This window comes from Hippopotamus amphibius, chromosome 3, assembly GCF_030028045.1.
Source record: "Hippopotamus amphibius kiboko isolate mHipAmp2 chromosome 3, mHipAmp2.hap2, whole genome shotgun sequence".
Taxonomy (NCBI): Eukaryota; Metazoa; Chordata; class Mammalia; order Artiodactyla; family Hippopotamidae; genus Hippopotamus; species Hippopotamus amphibius.
In genome coordinates, this window is record NC_080188.1 from 20,798,206 (window position 1) to 20,823,096 (window position 24,891).

Here is a 24,891-nt window from a genome sequence, read left to right on the forward strand (position 1 = left end):
CGTATCACATTGTCCAAAGCATTTTTTGGCTTAGCAAGTAGAGGGAAGTACAATGAGTACTTCCCAGCCTAGTTAAAGCAATAAGACCAAATGTGAAAACAAGATAATAGTCTTAGCTTTTCCATAGGCTTCAGATCCTCATAATTCAGTTTTAAGGAATTCATCTTCAGCAGACCCCTGCTGGGTTCTGTAGGAAAGTCAATGTAAAGAGCCTTTGCTTTTGTGGACAGTTTCTTTGGAAAGATAGAACAAAATCAACTTAGGACTGTAGTTTCAGGCCAGTGAATATTCATAGACATTCCTTAAACATCCGAGGTTGTTAATTGGCAGTAGCCTTGTCCAGGCTAAAAATTTCCCATCTCAGATTAATAGGAATCTAACCGTACCCCAGAGCTAGGGATCTGCAGATTGCATCCTTCATTACATTGCTGTCTTCTGACTTTAATTAGATATATTGTGTTGATCTTGTGCTGGAAACCACTAATTAACCTTTATCGCTCCTTTGAAACATTTTTGCCAGTGGTCTTAGCAGGACCTCTGTGTCTGCAAGTAGAAATTATGGGTCTTTAAAAGCACCTCTCTCAAAAGGAGTTGACATCCTGTTTCATTGCTTGTCTGGGGAAAGACTCCGGAGTTTCTGAAAAAATTTTGCTTCCTGATTTTAAAACCCTCATGACATGAAAATAATTTTGGAGGATTTATTTTTCCTTTTTGCTGTCTTATAGATCACATTCTCACAACTAAATTCTTCCTAAAACTGGAGTCTTATTTTAACTACTGAATCATGTTTGTGTTGATCGATGCAACATTGGGTTCTTATTAAAATGATTTTACCTAGAATGGATACCTCATGGATGGTGGTTTTTATAAATTAATGTTGCACATTTCTCCTCCTGCTTTCCTGTTTAGGGAGCATTACTGATTCCTTAGTTTGAAAGTCATTCTTTGTGCGGGGTTCTGTTTCACAGGTACTAGTGACTATATACTGGCTGGGCAAAGCAGCAAATAGCTGTGCGTCTTACAGCGGGACAACGCTGAACCTGAAGGAGTTCGAAGGCTTGCTGGCTCAGATGAGAAAGGTAACTTGACTTTTCTTCTTCATCCCATGAGGTTTAGACATGGTGAAAAGGCAACACATTTGCTAGGTTTTAAGATCTTTACAGTTCCACGTGGTAAAATTGCACAGGCCAAAGATGTCATGCACTTGAAAAAATGACCTCTTGTCTTACCAATGACATCTTTGCCTCATACACTTCACGCCTACCTGAACTTTTATTCCCTTCTGAGAATGGGAGATCTGAGCTCTATCCAATTTTAATTCCAAAAGAGCAAGTTCAATCTGTCAGTATGTGACTTTGGATACCAAAGAGTTCAGTGCTTATTTTCTTGGGGGAATAATGCCTGAATTAAACAATACAGTATTATACAAAAATGAAGACTTGCTCTGCACTTTCATCCCAAAGGTCATTTCACTTACCCGTCAGGGCCTTGGTGTGGGTGAGGTAACGTCAGCCAAGTTCTTGCCTGGGTATCCACTCTGGATGGGCTCTGAAAAATTAGATGCCTTCTCTGCTAAGATGCATATTTTATGACCATTGCATTTGAATGACCTGGAAATTTGAAAAGTATGTTTTGTAATAGTCAAAGCTTTATTTGTGTATTTAATTATGGGAAAGACTGACCTAAGGTAGGAATTTGTCCAAGAAACAGTGGAATGTTTTGTGTGTGGCTGCCTATGTGGTCCTTTTTAAGATTCAGCAGTATACATTAACTCACCCGGAGTACTAGCATATAGTATTAGCCAGGAGCAGCCCCACCCAACAGGCCTGAGTGAATATGTAAGGCTCATTTGTAATCAGTAGCATGCATCCATGGGTTTTGGATAAGGCCTTAGTGCAGCATGTATAATTAAGGCCTTCTTCTTCCCCTTTTCTCTAACATGCAAACTAAATGCACTAATGAGACCTCGTTGAGAGACATTCTGTATTTTACAGTTTTTCTTTTAATACTGAAAACAAAAATTTGCTCCAACTTTCTGATGATTTATTCTTTTTTTCCTTAAAGCTAGTAGTTCTAATAGTTCATTGCGTTTGGCTAGAACCAGGCTGGCTCATGTATGTATAAATGGATAAAGCTTTCATATTGGTCATAACGCATATAAACAAAGTCCTTTAAGCTAAATTCCTTGAAAAAGAAAATAAACACACCACGCAATCAAACACGACACATTGTTTCTGAGTCTTAACTCTTGTTTGTTCTTTAATTTTTCATCTTGCTCAATAAAGTTAAAGATACTTAGGGAAAATACAAAGGTAAGTTTCAGTCTGAATTTGTGAAATCTAAATATCTGTTGGTTTCATGTTAGATTTAGATTTGAACTTGGATAATGATAGATGGATTATCTGTAAGAGCTCTGCCTCATAGTTTCCCTGCTGGTTTCCTTGGAATCTGATTTCTTCTCATTATTGATGTTTCTTATCACTAGTCCAGCTTCTCGATAATCTGAGCAGCTATTGGTCTCTGCAGCTCTCTTAACTTCCCTTTCTATTGAGACAGTTAGTTACTAACAACTGCCTTGAAATGACCTGGTGTTGTGAACAGCTGTTACCTTTTTTAATGAATATAGACAACATCACAGAATACGAGGGAGAAGTTAGTATCACTGGACAAAGCATGACTTAACTAAAAGTGGCCAGCTGTGGTGCTGCCATATCTCTATATAAAGTAGAGAGTAATTGACCTGAACGTCACAGGTCTATCCAATGTCTGGAAATAGTAGATTTATCTAGAGTGTATGTTATCTCATTTTATCAATTAAGATTGAGTTTGGCTGGGAAATGCAGAAAACTCTCCCAGTGGCTTAAATAAGATAGAGTTTTATATCAAATTCACATAAATAAGGTCTGGACATGTGCAGTCCAGGGCTGGTGTGGGGGACCCATGACCATCAGGGGCCCAGGCTCCTTCTGTCTTTTTACTCCACTGTCCCCTACTCATGGCCACTGACCTGCTAGTCCAAGATGGCTGCACAAGCTTTAGCCTTCACGTCCACCTTTGAGCCAGGAGAAAGGAGGGATGAGGAGAAGAAAAGCCTGTGCCTTCCTTTAAACACACTTCTGGCAAGTCATGCCCTACACCTCTGCTCACATCCTATTGACTTGAACTTGGTCACGTATCCATACCTAGCTGCAAGGAAAGACTTGGGGAAAGTAGATTTTATTTCATCTAAAAACTGTGTGTATTTTCACTGGAGAAGAAATGGGAAACAGATATTGAGAGACAACTAGAATCTCTTCTGCACATACACAGGCTGAAATAAATTTGAAGTTAAAAGCTTTTCTTTCACAAAAGAAGCTAGCCTGAAATTTTTTAATATTCATTTTTTTTCTAGTGGTAGAAATGTGCATAAAAATGATTAACTGTGGTACAACTCTTAAGTTCTGTAGTGCAGGGAACACATGTAGAGCCCTTAACATACGCATCTGACACATAGTAGGTGTTCATAGTAGGGTGCTATTGCTATAGACAATAAAGGTCTCTGAAAGCATAGTGACAGTGGCCTTTCACTGGGCCTGGATATGTCAGAGAAAGTCTCCCAAAGGAAGGGACACTTAAGCCTAACGAAGGGGAATTACTATGAGAATAGGGAGATTAAAGGGAGAACTGTGGGAACAAGGGTGGCCCTAGAGATCTCAGGGCCTGCAACTGGAAAGTCAACATTCTAGGTTCTTCTTCTCTCTTTCTTTCTCTCATCTCTTCCTGTCTCTCCTTGAATTCATCCTCTCCTCTCGTAGGCAAACATTCATAGCAGAGACCATGGCCAACAGCATCCCCAGGATTATCTGCTTCTAGCTCCTTACCCAGAAAGGCAAGGAATTCTTCTCCCTGGCCCCAGCTGTAAAATTCCTAGGGCGTACTCTGGTCCAGCGTGAGTCCTATTTCTGAACCAGTCAGTGTGACCCCAGGCAAGGGGCACCATGATTGGCCGAAGCCACTACTGTTTTAGGAGGTGAGGGATGCTACCAGAACAAGGGGATAAGGTGGGGGGGAGTTTGATGCGCAGACACATTTAAGACTTTGGCCTAGAGCAGCAAGTACCATCAACTTCTCTTCCCTTAACCTGCTTTATTTTTTCATGATACTTGCCATTCAACTTTGTATTCATTTATCGGTTTTTCTGTTTGTTTTCTGTCCTCCTTGCTAGAGCATAAGGCGCATGAGGACTGGATATTTATCAGATTTGCATAACATTGTGTCCCCAGCACTGAGACAGTGCTTGGCACATAGAAGATGCTCAGTCAATATCTATGGAATGAATTTCTTCCCCAACCAGAGTGTGGTGGGTGGAGAGGGCTCATCACGCTGGAAAAGTAGAACCTAAAACCCTCCAGAATAGGATTTAACCACCTTATAAATCACAAAGGAAGCAGAAAATGGTGAGTGGTAAAACAGAGGCATATGGAATTTCTCAGATACCATAAGTCATTCACCAACTGTAGCTGGTTCTCATTATTTCCAACAAAGGAGGAGAAGAAGAGGACAGATGAGTGAAATAATCCAAAAATATCGTGGACGCTAATCATTCACACCCCATTCATTAACACACTTTTACTAGAATGACCAGCAGTTAGCACAATGGACAGATTTGAGTCTTATCCCTCTTTCCCTGACGTGCTCTCTGTAGAGGAGATGCTGCTACTGGGCTCTAGATGGATAGCGTAGATGATGTCATAGACCCAAGAATGGAGCATGTAGACTGTGCTGGCCTTTGTGCTGGTTCATACCTTCTAATCCCTCTTGCAAAGCTTGCCTTTGGGTGACTGGATGGAATCCAGTAAAATTGTTCATCCCGCTGATGTCTACATCCTTATTTCTGGCTAAAGAGCCAGCCGCTTGCTTTGCCTGAGGTTTCTAAGGGACCAGCTTGGCCAAGGATGGCCACAGGTGGCCTGGTTTTCACTTGTCAAACTGGCCCTGCCGTTCAGCTTCCAGGTGTCACTTGACCCAAGATTTCATTCTTGGCTTTTTATGAAGTCATGAACAGAACAGCCTTTCTGTTTTTCTTTCCCATAACTAGCTGTGAGAAAGCAGCTGAAGCTCCAAAAAGCATGTCAACTTTCTCTTTTTCCCTTTCTGTTCTCCTGTGGTATGTAGGACAGGGTGAGGGAGACATTTGGGTGTTTGGGGAAACTTTCCTGATATTATTTCCTTGAAAATCCAGTTTTGTAATTCTGCGCCAAGCAGCTTGTAAAATTGTTTCATTTCTAGATGTTACCAGTGGCTCAACTTCCTGAGTGTCTGCCCTCCCTGATGGGAAATAGGGCCCAAGACATCTAGTTATGGGACATAAATGGAGAAGGAGATAGAAGAGTATCAGTGTGTATATAAGATTACGTCCTTAACTGCATTTATGAATTTTGCATGATTCATTTATTGACATTTACATGCCAAATGAATACATAGTAGTGATTATGACATAGCTAGCATTTTTTGAGCTCTTATGCATTAGGCGTTTTTCTGAATGCTTTCCATATAGTAATACATTTTAACCCTCACAGCAATCCTGTGAGATAAATATCATTAGCTCCATTTTACAGATGAGAAAACTGAAATTGGGCAAGGTAAAATAACTTGCCCAAGGTCAAACAGCTGACAAGGGGTGGAGCCAGGATTTAAACTGTCAACAGAGCTCCTAAGACCATGCTTTTAACCTACTCTGAACTGTCTCTCTTTTGCAACATGTATAGATTGGTGATCTAGGCATAAACAGTGTTCAGTGAAGGGACATTATCCAGGTTGGCGTTATCCACAGAGTAAGCAGGCAGTAAGTGTCCAGCAGTTGGAGGAGGTGATGCTGATGGTGACAGCTGTAACTGTACCAAAGTTCATCAAACATTGTCAGGTTTTACCATTTGGTAGTGGGAGACAGAGTCCTATGTTGGAATCACAGCTTTGCTGACTACTGTGTGACCTCAGTCAAGTTACTCAACCTCTCTGATTCTTTTCTCTTCTATAAGATGGGGACAGTGCTAACCACATCATTGGGGAGTGGGTTTGGAGGATTAAATAATAGAGCACACGAAAAGCATCAAGTATAGCCCCAGACGCATAGCAAGTGTTCAGTAACCTTAGCCATTTAGCCTATTCTCAGTGGATAAATAATCCAAGATAATTACTTGCATTTCCAAAGAAATTAAATACAAAACCATATCCAATTTGGATGTATACTTTTCAGTTAGTCATGGGTTCTTTTTCCTGCCAGTCAGGCCTGGCTTTTATACAAGTCCTGGTTAACTTTTGACCTATGAGTAAACTACCTTAATTTCCATAAGTGGAATTTCTGCCTTCCTCTGGAGGGTCACGCTGTCTGTATTCACCCAGGACATCTGACAGCCTGTTCTTCAGGGGCACTAATCAGGTCCTCAGTGTGGCGGCTGCAGGGTGCCCCTCTCCATCCTGCCCTTCCCCTCTCTCTCGCTCCCTTCTCCTAATGCAAGGCCTGTGTGTGCCTTGTGAATTACAGCCACTCCGCCCCCCAGAGGGCCCCCCACCAGGGAGTGTGTCAGAGGATCTGGTTATAATTGATGCAGGCAGCCAGCAAAGGCACTTCCTAAAAGGCATTGGCTCTGGTGGGCATATTACTCAGTGTAGACAGTTTCCAAAATTGCTAACATGGAGACTATTCATTTATTTTTTCTTTTCTATGGGGAATGTGGAGGGGACCCGCCTGAGCATCCCAGGGAATCTGCAGTGGGACATTCCAGTCTTTGCGGATGTCATTCACAGCCCTGATTTTAAGCAGCAGTCTGGGAGAGATTAAATTGAGGTTTATCTTTGAGTGACCGGAGTTATTTCTGTTTTCGTCAGCTTGGACTCTTGTAATTAATGCTAAGACACTGGCAGGAACAAGGCTTTTATTATAATACGAGGGTGAGGATGGCTTTGACTGACCTTTCTTCTGCTGGAGTTTCAGTGTTTTAGTATGTGCTGCTTGCGCTGGAAAGAATTTATAATCACAGGCTGTCAAAGACAGCCATTGTTCTCACTGCTCTGAACATGTGGGTCAGCCACAAGTGCTTTCAGCTCCCCCAGCGCCAAGAGCTGGCCGAGAGCGAGAGCATGCCTGGATTCTTCCGAGGCATCAGGAAAAGCATTTTGCATATTTTTCACTGCCTTTTTTTTTTTTTTTTTTTAACTTTTTTGCCCCAGAAAGACAGCCCCCTTTCAGAGCAGGAATTTCCCTTCAAGGTAGCAGAAGATGGAAGCATGTTGCTCCGGGATTTTAGTGAACTGATTCTGCTGCAAAAACAAATGCTGTGTGCATTAGCCAGACAGCATAAACAGAAGCAGTTGTGCGGCTAAGCTAGGGGCTGGGTCCCAGGACAGACATGCAGTTATGGATCCCGAAAGACGGGTCAAGGTTAAGGTTTTAGTTTCTCATTTTCATTTTTATCTGTCATTGTATTCTTGTGAATCCAAACTTGATGATCTTTTATTCTCAATTCCTTGGATTTTTTTTTTTTCTAAACATTGTGGAGTATGAGATGCTTGGGGTTTTTTCTTTTTTTTCTTTTTTTAATATGTGTGATTTTCTGATTGAAAAAGTTGCATCAGGGGAAGGTTAAAGAATGAAGTGTTGTATAGATGATAATCAATTTGATAACTGATTGCCGTAGCCTTTCCAGACTCATTCTACATGTAGGATTTTTTGGAGACCACTGGAGACTGATTTTCCTGATATTTGTTGGCTCTATGTCTGTTGCTGTAATGTCTGTAATCCTTTCACTTTCTTCTTGAACAGGAGACTGATGACATTGAGAGCCCTAAACGTAGTATTCGAGACAGTGGCTACATCGACTGCTGGGACTCTGAACGCAGTGACTCCCTTTCTCCCCCTCGACACGGCAGAGATGATTCCTTCGACAGCCTGGATTCCTTCGGCTCCCGTTCCCGGCAGACACCTTCACCAGATGTAGTCCTCAGGGGAAGCAGTGATGGTAGGTTGGAGCCTTAATAAACTGCACATTTTAGAATCGAACGTTAACAAGAGCCTCCTTGTCACCGACCTAGAGATTGGCACTGGGAAGGTGGACTCCATATCCACTTTGCTGGAATCTGGTAACTCTAAACTGGTAGGAAAAAAAAAAATCTCAATGTTGTTTTTCATGGTCCTTAGAATTTTGGTTGGCCTTGCCAGCAGCTGGTTTGAACACTGCCTCAGTGAGCATATCTTCTGTTGGAAAATGTGTTACATCATTCCTCCCTGGGTCTCAGTGAATCAAGATGCTGTGCAGACCATTAGCTCATAAAGTGTGCCAAAGGTTTATATGCTCCAGGTACGCAGAAGGGAAATGTTTGAGTGAGTAGCACACTGTATAAGTGAAAATAGATCAACTTCCAGCAAACTGGAAACACACTGCACACACTTACGAAAGCTCTGAAGCTTAGGATTGTGAAACTGTAATTGGCACAGTTTTGGCAATCTATTCAATGCTTATGATTCCTGACCATTGACTAGAGCAATGCAGGTGGCCATTAATGTATAGAACACAACCCAGACTGCCTGCTTCTTCTGAGGCTGGGTTTGATTTAAATCCCATGGATTTTATATCACCTGAAAGGAATGATCATGTTTCTTTACAAAAATATATGATCATGCAACCTGATGTAAATTTAATGCACATTTTCCAGAAGCTGTTTACCTTACTTATCTTAAAACTTTGTGCTTTTAGGAAGGGAAGGTAGCTTGGCTCTGCATGTATAAACTTGTGGGGAATTTTTTTATTTGTGTCTATTTCTTTTTAATGTATTGCTTGACTGAAGCTAATGTTTCTAGAGACTTTGTCTTCTGTCTGAGATGAAAATTATCTTTTATAGCTAAAAGAGCCCTTTCAGCTATAAAATTCTATGTTACCAAAATACTTGGGTATTTAACATGCCCAGGTCCGGAGTTCATTACTCGACCCCTGGTATCTCATTTAATCCTCAGCACAGATTATGAGATACTCAGTATCTGACTTAGTCCTCTCAGAGGCTGTGAAGCATCCCTTAGCCGTATTTTACAGATGAATCTTAGAGAAGTTAAGTAATCATCCTAACATTTTAAGTGCCCCCAATTGTTGTAAGTAGTATAACAATGTTAGCCTCAAGAAGTGTGAGTTCAGAATTTATACCCTAAAGCTTAATTTACCCACACTGCTTTCTGTTTGCCTAATAGATTTTTCAAATTCTAGCATGACTGAACTAATGCTTTTGTTTAGTACTTAAACTTTCCAACAAAAAGATTAGCCTCCGGGCCACATCATATGTGACTCCTCAAGAATTCCATGGTGCATTGTGAACTGCTTGAAAAACATTTCTAAAATTTTATATGACATCTTAGGTCCCACCCACAGTATTAGAAGTTACAATACCAACTGCATGATCTAATTGAGCTTTAACATAACTGAAAGGGAGATTTACTTTTATGAAACATATTTTAACTAAACTATTTCATCCTTATTATTTTGATTGTTTTAAAAAAAATATTATCGTCTCATCCTAGTTTTTAATAACTGGGAATGCAGAGCCTTGATTTATTCTGTCACCTGCTTCGAGAGGTTCGAAGTTTATAATGAGCCACCTCTTGAAGGGATTTGAGCTGGTAATTACTAATATTGTACTAATACGTGCTGAGGCACAATTTTGTTTGCAGCAGTTAAGATTGATAAGCCAGAGTCTTTTCATAACAGTTTTTCCCATGGAAAGAAAATCCTGAACTTGAGCTTCACAGAACACCATCCATGGAAGAGCATCTTAACACACAGATTTCACCAATCAGCCTGATACCTTCAGGCTTATGTTCTTGTAAACTAATCAAGACCTAATGAGGTTTTAAAGAAAAACAACACTTTTCTTATCTGCCTTAAAAAAAGGGGGTATAATTTTATCCAAATAGATGTTGTATTTCATGAGAGTTTACGGTATATTTTTTAAGTGATGATAATCGGGAAGACTGCTAGTCCTAATAAACACCTGCAAATTTAGAACATTTCAATTCTTGAAAATTTATTTCCTAGGACTCACAATCAATTAGGGAAAGTCTACCATGAAATTCTTCAACTCCATATTGGATCAATATAGAGAGTCTTCATTTTATGGTTACTAAGGCCCACTGACTCATTCATTAGGGACAATCAAGAGCCACACTCCTAAGAGGTGCCATGATTCTATGGGTTGGGTACAAGAGCCACCTGGTAAGGAGGCTGTGGGTCCCCAGGGTCAACTCAGCCAATCCCACTTGCTACATAGTTACTCAGTTCCTCTCTCACCCTCACTGGTATGCCTTCTGGGGCCACCAAAGAGCTTCACTGGACCGGAAATACAAAACCTTCCACTCAGGTGCTTTTAAAATTAAGAACATATTGTATAAACATAATGCATTTTGTGAAGTGAATATTCTTATCTTTTATATAAAAGATGAGTTAAGGGAGAGAAATAAGATATGAGAGAAATTAGGGTCTTAGAAGAAGATGAAAAAGCACAGGGTTAGCGGTGTGTATGGTAACGATGCATAAAAAAGATAGACCCCTAGTTGCTGGAAGGGAGAGAAACAGAGCCCTGGCTGAAAGGAAGGATCAGACTTTGATAAAAGGATGTTGTCATCATCATGTGCAACGTCGGGCATGGATGTAGAAGCCACCCTAGTACATTTTCATGTTTTCAGGATGAAGTCAAGTCAAAATCTTTTAAAGCCTTGGCCTGAGATAAGGGGAATTCTAACTTTTATGGAAAGTGTACCTCATCAGCCGCTCTCTGGGTGCTTTACATCTCTCATAATCCTCACGACAACTTATGAGAGCTGTATTATCACCTCCTTATTTCCAGTGAGGACCCTGAGATACAGAGGGCTTAAATTTCCCAGTCACACAGCTAGTAGATGATGGAGCTGAAATTAGACTCTGGTCTCTAAGTCCAGAAGGTTATGCTTCTTTCAACGGAGCCACTCTGCCTCAGGGTATTTGCAAATTAACTTTTCTTGAAGTGCCTGTTGAAGACATTCATCAAAGAGTAATTGCAGGGGTGGGGGGAGGTTATCTGTGTGTTAAAGAACCTATTTTGAGACTCTCAGTATATTGTGGACAATGTGTTTTTAGATACTGTACCAAAGTAAGTTTCATAGGTTACAGGATTTTAGAATGGAGGGAACCGAGACAACTCTAATCCATGATAAGCCTTCGTAGTTCTTTGAAGAATCATTTTCTTTCAGTCATTTATTCAGCAAAGTACAGTTCTTCCCCTAGTCAGGATGTTTTAAGCAGAGGACATTTTCCCAAGAGAAGTGTTGCAGAAGAAGGAACTATTTATTCTCTATTTGTGCCCAAAGTTAGGAAACTGCAACAGTGCACATCATGATGACAACATCTTTTTATCAAAGTCTGATCCTTCCTTTCACCAGGGATATGTTTCTCTCCCTTCCAACAACTAGGGGTCTTTCTTGGGCTGGAATCTGGAGGACAGAAACTGGTGTCTCAAGCTGTTACTTACCAGCCATAGAGAAGGGGCTCTTTGGGTCTCTCTGAGCCTTTGTTTCCACCTCTATAAAATGGGGATAATATCAAACAGGGAAACAAATCCAAACACTTGGCAAGGTAAGATAGTATTAGTGTTTGCTATCAAGCAGCTCGCTGGGGGATCTAAATAGTTTATTATGACACTGAGACAGATATACTTGATAAAAGACAGGGTGAGAAGGGAGCTAAGTTATGAATCAAAAACCAACAAGTAACGAAATGGTCAAAACTTCAGAAGGGAGGCTAAAGCAAGTGGCATGAATAATTCATAAACTGAATATTTCAACTGCAACAATGAACAACTTGTGTATATGGTCAATGCTTTCAACTTTTACCATTTTTTAAAAGCCATTAAATCATTTAATCTCCAGGGCAAGTCACTTCATTCCTATTTTTACAGAAAGGGACAGGCAAGTATGTCAGAGGCAAGCCTAGGAGCCCACAGCTCATCAGTGAGAGAATCAGAACTATTACGGCATTAAAAGCAGTCAGCGTTTGTTAAGCACGTTCTCGGGGCCGAGTACCGTACCAACAGTTTTACATGTATCTGATCCTCCCGGCAGCACTGTGAAGTAGGTGATATTATTATCCTCACTTTATAGATTGGGAAACTGAGGCTTGGAGTGGTGAAGTGACACATGCCAACGTAACACAGCTAGTGAGCGACAGAGCTCAGAATGAAGTGGATCTGACTCAACCCCCTGCACTGCCCACTCTGCTAGGCTGCCACATGGCTCGACTCTTAGTTTAAGGTTCTTTTCACAAGTGTAAAGAGGTCAGTTTCTATGCGCTGTCAGTGGAGTTGAAGAACCTTTCATAACGCTCTCAGTGATTAAGAGTTTGCAACCAGCATTTAAGTGGCGGCTGACTGTCACGGTAGTGTGTGTTTTCATGACAATTTCACTCTAATAGATCTTAGAAATCTGGTGAGATGAGACTCAGGAAACAAGGATACCATATAATTACGGGCGCTATTGACCAGCAAAAGACTGATGTTGGTAACACTGAATTCCTTTGTGTTATATAAAACACTCTCTAAGCCAAACTAATTCATTGATTCCTCTGATCATTTGAGGATACCCACTGTGTGCAAAGATACTGTGATAAGTACTGTGAAGCATATAAAGCCGTTATTCTCAAAATACAAGTTAGAAAGCGTAATGCGTCAGGAGAAAAATAAATCTTCGGGCCATAGTGTTCACAGGAAAAAAGATTGCCTCCAGCTGTGGGTACCAGGAAGGGCTCCCATGTAGAAGAATATGCATTTATTATAACTCAAGCCATTTCCTGGAAGGCAAACCCTTGGTATAATCCATATTGATCACTTTTTCTGAATTCCTATAGCTTTTATATGTCTGTGCTCCTTGATTATAACTAGTACTCTCCAGATGTTTCATGAGTTGGTTAAAGGTACCTCAAAGACAAAGGATTATAAACCCTTCATAATTCTTATTTGTCAAAATATCTAGTGCAGTTTAAGACATGCAACAACAGGTACTGAGTAAAAACTCCACTGGTAAATACATTTATGTTTTTTCTTTTGAGAGTTGCAGAATCTGAGCAGGCATATTGTTCTATTGCAAATGTGTTGTTAATTGTAACTCAGCTACAGCTAAGCTTTCTTCTATTTTTTTTTTTAATTTGACTTTTTTTTTTCCTGATTAGAAGCGAGAGCTTTTCCCAGAGTAGACTAATTTTGACTGATACTTTAAATTTGTTAAGTGAATAATTTAAGCAAGTAATCCCTGGAACCCATAGATTTAACCACATCCCCCATACTGCATACTTGCCATTGGGAACTTTATTGCTAGCCTAGCACACTGTCTCAGCACCCAACCTTTCTTCCCAGGGAGAGGAAGCGACTCTGAATCCGACTTGCCCCATCGGAAGCTGCCGGATGTGAAGAAGGATGACATGTCTGCGAGGCGGACTTCCCATGGTGAGCCGAAATCAGCAGTGCCTTTTAACCAGTACCTCCCCAACAAAAGCAACCAGACAGCCTACGTCCCTGCACCTCTGAGAAAGAAGAAAGCAGAGCGAGAGGAATATCGGAAGAGCTGGAGTACCGCCACCTCCCCCCTGGGTGGGGAGAGGCCCTTCAGGTAAGACCTGTGCTGCTCTGCTCCCATCCTGGCTGGTGGTAGAGGAATTATGGCCCCGGGACACGAATGAGCTCAAAGAGCCACTTTAAAGCTTTGATGTAAGGTTACAGGTGGAGGTGGGCAGGACAGATCTTCAGAGAGAGATTGTCATGATAGAATGTAATCTTTATGAGGGCACCTAGAACAGTGCCTGGCACACAGTAGGTATTTAACCTATACTGGTCTAACGAGCAGATTTTTGAAATCAGCTCTGTCGACAGGACATTGTGAACATCTGTCATCCATGTCCTTCTCTGGAGACTGACTTCCACTCCTGTTAGATCAGTTGGCAGTGAGACGGTTCATCTAGATATAAGTTTATCTAGATATAAGCACAAGCATTACTTAAGGGATGCATGAACATGCTTGAGTCACATGTAGAAACAGTCATGATGAAATGGAAGAAACGTTGGACTTCTCTCTTTAGAGAAACAAGCAGTCTTTCCCCTAATCTCTGATTCTGTTTTTGTATTCATTCATTCATTCGTTTAGCAAGTATGTATTTATTGAGTATCTACTACATGCTACATACTATCTTTTAGGCTTTGGGGACCCAGTGGTAGCTAAGATGGAGTCCCTGCCTTCAAGAACCTTATAGTCCAATAAAAGAAACTTACAGCCTGGTCTAATCCTTTCAGCAAAACCACCCTGATCATTGCATGTTTATTCCTTATAGTCCACCTTTATTATCTATGATTTTCCATTGAATAAACATTAAAAGTTTTAATTATTGAACAAAACATGACTTTTACCTTTCTAGCAGAAAAGGTTTTTGCCTTTCAGTATCAATTTTGAAATAGCTTTTAATCAGTGTTGAGATTGTGATGCATTGTATTAATTAACAAATGGCTGCATTTAATTTTCTTCACATTACCAGGATCATATTGCATGGTATGATTTTTTTTAAGTGGAAGTAATATCAGAATGACCAGGAGATACATGTGATCTACTCCCCAGCCTAGTCTATTAGTTTGGTCAATTATGTTGTCCAACTCACTAGCTATCCGGAAACAATAGAGGAAGAGGGAAGTGAAGTGGGGTCTCCTTGTGAAGAGGACCCTGTCGGCCAAATGGACCCCAGTGGGAAGCCTCCTGATGATGGGTTAGAATTTCCCACCAGCAGTGGGAAGGAGCAGCCTCCTCCAGAGGGGGCTGAGGTGGCACCAGCTCCCAAGTCTGAAGAGAGAGATGCTGCTGAAATCCAAAAGCGCAGAAGGCTAGAGCAAGCTGGAATCAAGGTCATGCCAGCAGCACAGCGCTTTCCCAGGTTAGCTTTGCAGGCCAAGGACTGGCCTGGCTGGCTTTGTGCATGCCTGGGAGTTTGGAATCTGTCTGATGTGATGGAGTTTCCATCTTGTCTTCCCACTTCCTGCTTTACCTGTTGCATCATTATTTCCTACTTGGAGCAAATAGAAATAGCTAATAGTCTATGCCTTCAGGCCTGTCTCTGCTGAGTTTTTGGTTATTTTAAATGCAGGTGAAGATGAGCTTTGTGCTGCTTGAGTAGACCTTGTCTTGGTCAAGTATGTGTGGTCAGTCATTTGTGGGCTGCAGGATTTATCTAGCAATAACATCTTATTTTTCAGTTGTGTATGGCTTGTTAATTTTCACACTACCCCTAAATGGCTCTTATCTTACTTTACACATCACTAGAAAATAGTTCCTTTGGAATGGGGAGCACTCTGTTTAGAAAGAGTGGCTGGCTGACAAAAATCCACTTACTTTCTTTGTCCCAAAGGAATAGTAAGTAAGATTAGGTTTATTTGACTCATTTTCTAAAGCTTGTTGATTCAAAAACAAAGAATGGAGTAATTACTTCTCTTAATTGTAACAAAGGCGCCAGTATACAGTCCTGGTGGCCTCATATTACATGTGAGATGGAGACCTTTAGCAATTGAAGTCACAGAGAACTATAGTTCTACAGTTTTGCGTAGTGTTTGGGGAAGCTGAGTAATTTTTCTCATATAATAGCCACGAAGATACTAACAAATAATAGTGAGATCAAAATTTATTTGACAAATTGAAATTCATAACAGTTTGACAATTGAAATTTCTTTGCCACTTGCTATTCCATTTAATCATAAAAGGTAGATGATATACCCATTTTCAAACAGAGTAAACTGAGGATCCGTGAAAGTAAGTTACTTGACGGTCTCAGCGCTGGCTACCACTGACTTGGTGGCCAGATTCCGATGTTCTGACCACAGTACCACAGCTGTCTCCCACACATTTCATGGAATGTTTTCCATTCCTCTGTGTAACTCCATGTGTGGTTATTGCTGTGGCCTAGGTCTTCAATGAAAGTTCCAACACTGACTTATATGGATTTAATCCTAGAGTAGCTTTGTATTACAAAACATCAAGGATGTAATTCTTCCTGTCTGTGGTATCCCACAGATAGGCATGTCTGTCCCAAACATGTACGTGCTTCTAGAAAACTCTAACATAAAATTGTGCTTGTGTTACAGGCAACTCTTCGGGTTTCTGAAATAATGAAAGATAATGTCATAGAATCTTAAAAAGAGAAGTAAATCCAGATATTCTTTAAATTTTGGCTCAGAGACCTTGTGAGACATGCTTTTTCAACATCATTTGAGCATCTGTTTATATCAAAGACCAGGTTAGATGCTGAGAAAACAAAAATGAAATATATCCCCTTACCAGTTTTCAGATTTTTCCTGCTTCTATCTTCAAGTCTAGGGTACAGTGGAAATAGGTAATAGGTGATACAGATAAGAGTATGAATTTATAGAAAGCTTTAATCTTAATACCTTTGACACACATACCTTCATTTTTATCACATCTGTGAAATCTTTAACTAAAATCTACCAAAGACACCATCATCTCTATGATGTATTCTTTTCTTGTTGTTTTTAAAAATTACCAATCAGCTTTTTAAAATCTCATTTAAAAAAATTGATTTTTCCGTGATTATTAACGGGGTTGACTATCATGTCATGTTTATTGGCTACTTAGGTTTCTTCTTCTATAAATTCCTTCATATCCTTTGTGACTTTTTTTTCTTTTTAAAAAAATTATTTTATTGTGGTAAGAACACTTGGCATGAGATCTACACTCTGGACAAATCTTTAACTGTACAATACAGTGTTATTCATTATAGATACGATATCGTACACCAGATCTCTCGAATTTATTCATCCTGCTTAACTAAAACTTTATGCCTTTTGGTTAGCAATCCCCAGTTCACCCTCCCTCAGCCCCTGGCAGTCACCATGCCACTCTTTGATTCGAAGTATTTGACTATTTTAGCTACTTCATATAAGTGGAATCAGGTAGTAGTTTTCTTTCCGTGACTGGCTTATTTCACTTAGCTTAATGTCCTCAAGATTTATCCATGTTATCACATATTACAGAATTTACTTCTTTTTCAAGGCTGAATAATATTCCTTTGTATGTATATACATTACCCTTATCCATTCATCCCTTGATAGATATTTAGGTTGTTTCCACATCTTGGCTGCTTTGAATAATGATCCAATGAAATGGGAGAACTAAGATCTCTTTGGGATCCTGGTTTCAGTTCTTTCGGGTATATACCCAGCAGTGGGATTGCTGGATCACACAGTTGTTCTGTTTTCAATTTTTTAAGGAACCTCCATATCATCTTTAGTGTGTCCAAAAGAGCAAGAGGAGACAAATGGGCAAATACTTTGAGTGCAGCGCACCCAAGAGGCATGGTGACGTAGAGAAGAAAAAGAGTGGGCAAAGGCTGGGGATTCCACGAGGGTGCTGTACCTCTTCAGTAACTGGGGGGTTTCTTTTCTGATAAAACAAGGGAGTCTTTTATGACAGCTCCCATTCTGTGTACAAACCCAGGGTCATGGTGAGTTTACAAATGTAATTCTGTTGGATGAGTAGTATATTTTGCTCCTCTCCATGTTCCTGTTATCTGGCTTAATTTTTACATATTTTATCCAAGTTACCTCTATTAAGCAGAAATTTGTAGGTCAGTTAATGTCTGCAAATGTCAGTTAATGTCACACCCTAGAGCTACTGACTTAACATTTAAAACGGAGTTCAGGAAAATCACACATATTCCCAGAGGATGTTCCCAATAGCAACACAACACAGCTGCTCCAAACACCCAGAATTCATTTGTTAGACAGATTTTTCAGCTGCTAGCTCTCTCATAAAAGTTTTATACATACCATGCCCCTAGCCTGGCCTGTCTGTCTTTGTCACTTACTTTTTGCAGCCCACAGCAGAGTCGACAGTCATTCTAAATTTATCCACATTTGGGATCCTGCTTTTAATGTGGCAGAAAGTAGCTTAACTGGAATGAAATGCATATCATGAAGAAGAAAAGGATTCTTGGTGTCTGGAACATAAAAATATAAAACATTTAAATATGCGGATGTCTCTTAAGGCATTTTAACCTCAGTCTCCTATGTTTGCAATACAGATGAATTCTGGCCACCACATCTTGAAACCCAACGAGAGCCCCCACTTCCTGTGGCCCATTTCTCAGTTGGAAAAGTCTGTGTTCACAGAGATGGGGAGAGGATGAGGCATAGACCAGGAAGGAGGCATGTAGGCAAGAGTGAGGCTTTACTTTTGCAGACTTTTTTTTTTGGTTGTTGTTTCCCAAATATTCTCAAACATCTCCTTAAATTATTTTTAATACAATTTATAAAAAGGAGCAAAAGTGCATGTTAATCCATTTTCACATGAGTTTAGAAACCTGGAAGCCCCAAGCTTCCTGTCAAAGAATATATTAGGGGGTATCTTAGCCCCGAGGGACAGAAAGTAGGTCTTTCTTAATAAATATGTAGAGTTAATATTTATTAGAGTTGCCATTGAAGTCAGAAGTACATAAACTACTTTTCCTCTTCTTTTAGTTTATGATTGTTAGCCTAATTACCCCCCAAATATGAGACTCTGCCAAAGAAGCCAAGATTTCTGTGTTTAAGAGGATAAAATAAGAACCAAGATTCACTTCCCCTGAATTAAAATGCCATGGAGATTTGAGTTCTCTGACTTGGTGTTTCCCATTGGAGAAGTAAACTTTTTTTTTGAACCGAATTATAGGTTTCACGTGATTGAACTTCTTTTCTAATTGCTTTCATATGTTTCAACACTCAGTCTTTTCTGCTAGTCTGTGGATCTTCTCAAGCACATAGTAATTAATTACAGAGGGGGGAAAGCCCTCCAAGGAACAATAGACATTTTAGAAATCTTTAGAGGAAGAGCAGATGCAGCTAAGTGCCAGGCACGTATTCCTCTCCATCCCTCCTTACTAGATGCCTGTGTTGCTGCTTGTTGCCCAACAGATTCTTGGGGATCAGGGACCCGGCAGACACATAACTTGCATGAACCTTTGTGACTCTGGATGTAGCTGCCCTGTTTGGACACTGCGTGAACAGGCAGGTCTCTGGTGTTGCCCGTGACATTCCCAGGAGGCCTAACAGGCTTTTCTGGAGAGCCCAGTTTCTTTCAATAGAACAAACCGACTGCCAATCTGAGCTGGTTGCTTGTGTGTTGCCGAGTAAAAGGGGGTGAAAGAAAATGCCAGCTCTTCCTTAGTTTAAGTCATTATCTCATCCACTTTGAAATATATAAGCCTTAGAAACTTTGAGACAAGAGCTTTTCTTCCCCCTCACCTGCTTAGGGCCCACAGTCTCTGCTACAAAGATAGCCTTCCTTGTCTTAGGACAGGGTTGCCAGGCTGGAGGCAGGGCTTAGCATTTCTCATTTCACACTGGACTGTATTCCTTCTTAGTAAAGCAGTGAGCTGGGCCCACAGAGCAACCCCTTCTTCCCAAGGCAACTCATCTATGAATGACTCAGACAAAATAAAAGTGCCAGACCTCCCCATGAATATCAAGCCAGACAGCCAGGGTCTGCCACTCAAATTTACTTACTTTACCTACAGTCAGATGACTGGAACTGGAAACCTCAACATTCCTGTCTGTAAAGTGGGCATCGTAATACCCATCTTGTAGGGTTGTCATAAAAGTTAGTGTATCTGAAATATACTAGCTCTTAGAGCTATTGTAATTATTGAAAGACAAAGTAGACTGTACTGAAGCTTTACAGTAGACTGACCTTCAGCAAGAAGGGCACATTATAAAAAGTCATTTAAATATTTTGCTAACTAGACACCTGCGAACACAACCCTATATATCTGCCTTATACACAGTATTTATTACTTCAGAGCCAACAGTGCCAGCCCAGAATTTATGTCATTAAATTTTTTTCTCTCTCTGAGTCTGCCTGGAAGCTCTGAATTTACAGGATTCAAGCAATTAGCAGAATGTCATTATGATTGTTTTTCAGGTGGGCAGGGAGTGGCTTTAAGTGGCCAATGATATGGAAAGCTTTCTTCACCCTCCTTTTTTTAAGTCCACATATCTAAACTGAGATTACTTGAAATGAGTCCTGCCACACTGGGCATTTAGCCTAAAAAGAAACACCCCAGGGAGTTTGTAGCCTGGCTGGACTCACATGATGCACAAGGCACTAGATTCTCCCAGCTCAAATTTGCATCACAAATTGGCAGGGCTATTTGCATAAATGCATACATTTTATTCCATAGTATTCTGCCTGAGTTGGGGGAAATTGAAACCCAGGACCCTGGTCAGAAAATAGAAGGAGTGTTGCCTTTGGACTTGAAAGCTTCAAGCTCAGGATCTGCTCCTTTACTGGAATTGGATCCGGATCGGTTGAGATGAGATAATGAGTTTGAAAGTGTTTTGTAAACTGTAAAGTGCTGTGCAAGCACTGTGAGGTATGATTAGCTAGCATTCTGCTGTCATTAATCCTGGCGGAACGTTGCTGTCTGTAACCAGTGATGCAAATCACAACTTCATTCTAAGCACAACTCACAGGATCCCTTTATTTAGTAACCAAAATCCTGCTCTTTCTCCTACTTCCATAGTAATGATAATGCCTTATTTTTTGTATGATGTTCAAAACTGTTCCTGGCTGTATCCTTTGTTTAATGAATAGTACAGTGATTAAGAACAGGACCTCTGGAGCCAGACTGCCTGGGTGTGAATTTTAACCTCAGCAGTGGTACTTTGACCTTGGGCAAATTTTTTCACTTAATCTCAGTTTCCACTTTATAAAATGGGGATGCTAATCACACTACCATTGCAAGGCTAGTATCAAGGGTAAACAAATTAGCACTAGAAAGAATTCCAGCACATCGTGGGCGCTCAATAATAGTTAACCACCTTCTTTGTCATCATCGATGTGCTTTTTTAAATAACGCGTTTTTAAAGAGATTCATTCAATGGCCCGTCATTTCCCACTGACCATTCTTTATGGCCACAGTCAACCAGTACCCGTTGGTTCTTGCCAGACTTGTTGGCCAAGGATACAGGGAGGAGGGTGAGCACAGTCCAGGAGCTGCCAGGCAGGAGACCAAGAGCTGGGGTGCAACTCAAAGGGCCGAAGTTTCTATTTTAAGAAGTAAATTTATTCGGGTAGCAAAGCAGCACCCACCACCTCTAAATTCCATGATTTAGACTTATTGAGATTAACGGTCATCAGGGAGAAGGAGTTTTCTGGACGTGACTAAAGATGGTTTGATTTTCCAAAATGTCAGATGGAGCGAGAGCCTGCTGTTATTCCAAGCCGATGGCCTCCTCTGCAGCAGTACCGGGCAAAGCAACAGACAGCAGGCCACCTGGTCAACCAGCGCAGACAGTGTTTCCCTGCTCATGTGACTCTTAGCCAGGCTGATTCCTCCCGTCTTCATTTCTGAGAGGACCTGTCCCGTGGCCATGAGGAATTTACTCTTAATCCTCTCTCAGAAATCAGATACCAAGTAGGTGAGCTTTCTTTAGAAGTCAAGATGTTTCATTTACTCTTCATCTCTATGAACTGAGAAGATAATAAATGATATTTTTAAAATCTAAATATTTTTTTAGGACTTAGAAGCAAAGTTGATCTTATGAGTCGGGGGAGGAGTTTGAATTCCCGAAAGGCACCATCGACTGTATTCCCACCCTACCCAGCCCCAACAGAAACAAAAAACAAAGCAGGAGAAGTCCTAATAGTCTACCTTTAAACTGCATTTCTCTAAGAATTTAAAGTTTGGGGCCTTCAGGATTTCTTTGCAAATGAAAATAGCCCTAAGTAAACATTTTGGCAAAATGTCTTAATGGGGTTTACTTGACATCTAGCGTATGACAAAGAAGAAGAGCTGGGAGGTGGAGAGTCATGGGGGTAAAAGACTAAAGAAAAGGTTGCTGGCGGGAGAGTGCAGAGCAAGATAGGCTTTTGTGCCTGAGTCCATCCTCTAAATGGTCATAAACTATTCCAGATGTTTCAGGTTAGCTCAGCTCTGCAGAAAGACCGTCCTTACACTTTGCAGTCTGATACAGGTCCTCAGGGTGCTGTCATCTAACTGCATGCATTAGCATTCCCCCAGAGCAGTTTCTTGGTGGCTCAGATTTTTGCCCTGCCAGTCAGAATAAATTGAGCACCTACTGGGTCCATCATTAATGTGCTAAAGGAAAAAATAACAACAAAACGCTTCTTACTTTTCCCAATTTCACGCAAAGAACTTGGATTGTCACTTTCAGAGCCATTTAGGACCATGCCTTTCTGCTGCTGATGGGGCCCTGCGAGTTAAATGGATTTTTAGTATTGCTGGTAGCTGACTAAATTCCAGGTTTTGAAACCCACCCTAACTCTGCTGCAACCCTGGACTAAAGTAGTAAACAGATGTCATCTAGACTAATGATACTGAGAAGACCTTTCACTAACAAGACAGTTGGCTGCCTGGAGATGGGGATTAAGAAACGGCTTTGGTCTGATCACATGTGGAGTTCCATGTAATTCTGCTTTGTCAGCCAAAAGCAATTAAGTGATGAGAAAGAAGCTGTTCGAGATATTATCCTTCGCAAAGAAAATCCTTTCCTGATCCACCAACATGGCAGAGATTCAGAATCAGAAGATGAAGTTGCATGTCGACTGCCTGATCTTGAGAAAGATGACTTTGCCGCCCGGAGAGCAAGGATGAACCAGACCAAGCCAATGGTACCATTGAATCAACTCCTCTACGGGCCTTACCGAAAAAAAGAGGCAGAGAAATCAGACGGCAGCAAACAACTCTCAAAGGGAATCTCAGAGAAGAAAAGTCTAGAACATAAAAGGTGTGCTCTGTGTGTGTGTGTGTGTGTGTGTGTGTGTGTGTGTGTGTGTGTGTGTATGAAGGAGAGACTATAATTAGGCAAAGGCAATTTGTATTATAGCCCCATTCCTCTGTTTCCTGCCCTGATTACATATAATCAGTAATGGTGGTTTATTTTAAACTGGAACCCCACATATCCAGTCTCTCCTAAGTTCAGATGGCAGGGAGTAGAATGGTCATGTCCAAAATAGGGCTGAATTCACCAAATAAGTATGGAGCTCAAGTGTGCGGATGTGCTATATCTGGGTACACCACCACATATGGGCGCTGGTGACATAGACTGGCATTATTGGTGTAAATAGACATGTACTGTTGCTGATCAGGGAACAGCCACCTCTCAAGGCTGATCCAGTCCATACAGAGCGGGCAGAAGTCATAGTTATTCCTTAGCTATGAGCCCTTCTATCTTATTAGCGCCTTTCAGATATTGGGAGGGAAGAAAATGAAGCTTGCTGTTTCTTCCCTCACACCAACATGATCACTGAGACATCTGATGATGGAGATTTCTCATAAAAAAGTCCTCATATATATAATATAACACACTTCTATTTGTTCTGTTGTGGAAATTATTTTTAAGTGAGTTTTCTTCTTCCAACTTTTCCCCCATTTTCTTAATTAGGGAAAGGAAAATTTAATGAAATGGAATTTGGCCAGTGATCTTTTTTTATCCTAAGAGGGATATGAATTCTTTCAAGCCATCTTTCAAGCCATCAGCCTGCTAAATTTCAGTGTGCAAAGTCCATCATTCTTGTATTTTTCCTCGTATCAAAATCAGAGTTCACGTCTTTATTATTTAATTGCCATATTTTTGCCTATGACTTAAGAGGTTTCGCAATCTATTGAACTAAGAATATAAATATCTCAACTGTGTTTTACACAGTTAAAGTGGTTCTTTGGGCAGAGTCATTGAGATCAGTGGAGTAGTTAATGTTTTCTATTTTTTTATTGAGGAAGCACCAGATACAAAACACATGAAAGATCTCTGGGTGTAGGGCAGGGATTCGAGCATAGAAGACCCGGCACATTTTTTTTATAGGACACATTCTAGAATGCTTCAGGAGGCTCTCAGTCTTTGTAGTTCTTGTTGGCATCCCTGTAACAAACCTCTCTTGGAGGGCCTTGTGGGAGGGATCAGTTGTTGCCAGTGAAACAAAGACTTCTGGATAACTGAGTAGCATCAGGGCATATTGACGGGGATCAGCAACCTGAGTTAGGAAAAGGAGTAGCTTTTGTATCTCCCTTTTTTCCTTTCTCCTGCATGCAATTTTAATTCCTGACATTTCCAGCCCCATTTGTCTGTTGTCACCTGACTCTGTGTTTGGGGACACAGCCCATGATCTCAGCAGAGAGCTTCAAAGAGCTGATGAGAAAAAAGAGGGCTCCCTTGTGGCTCTTGGCTATGCCTTTTCTTGACCCCCTTCCCCAAACTAAAAATAAATAGAAAATTCTGTAGCTTTCTTATTTGCGTAGGCTCTGTAAATACACTGAGTCATCCAGGTGGCAAAAGAATGCCTCTTGACTTTCTGGCTTGGAAGATTTATTTTGGAAAAGAAATGAATAGCCCTATTTATGTGTATTTCTGAAATCTTCTATCTCAAGAAGCATATGGAGTTAGAGACTGACTTTTAATATGATAGAATGTTTATGCATATAAATAACACGGCTTTGGTTTAAATTATGATATTGTCAACATTAGCCATCTAACGTTCACTTCTTAGGAGAACAATTGAAAATATCAGATGTAGCATTAATAAAGGGGAGCAATTATTGACACAAGAAACAAATGGGTATTGCCTCTGTGCGTGCAGGTAAAGAGGATCCCCTTTCTGTTCTTCAAGATTACATTAGCCAAACCTAATTAATGCTACCAGAAGGCAGAGACTGAGCTTGAACACCGAAACTTTCTATACAGCATAGACCTAGTCATACTTTCCGGCAGTATGAAGGTTTATGGTTGAGATGTTTAACATGTGAACAACGTTCCAGCTATCTCCAAACTAATCCTAGAATTTGGAACACGCAGAGCTCGTTACAA

The 24,891-nt window shown here is 40.7% G+C and overlaps 1 protein-coding gene across 7 annotated transcripts in view; it reads left to right on the forward strand.

Moving 5' to 3' along the window:
• The window catches only part of LIMCH1 (LIM and calponin homology domains 1), a 326,500-nt gene that overhangs the window by 232,640 nt on the left and 68,969 nt on the right, over positions 1–24,891 (forward strand). For 4 of the 7 annotated variants that reach the window (XM_057726687.1, XM_057726689.1, XM_057726688.1 and 1 more), the window contains exons 6-8: positions 969–1,079; positions 7,802–7,997; positions 13,402–13,654. In XM_057726687.1, coding sequence (XP_057582670.1) covers positions 969–1,079; positions 7,802–7,997; positions 13,402–13,654 — 560 coding nt within the window. Of the gene's footprint in view, positions 1–968; positions 1,080–7,801; positions 7,998–13,401; positions 13,655–14,693; positions 14,961–22,515; positions 22,819–24,891 lie in introns of all 7 variants that reach the window. The other 3 variants (XM_057726692.1, XM_057726685.1, XM_057726686.1) reach the window with 1 other exon arrangement.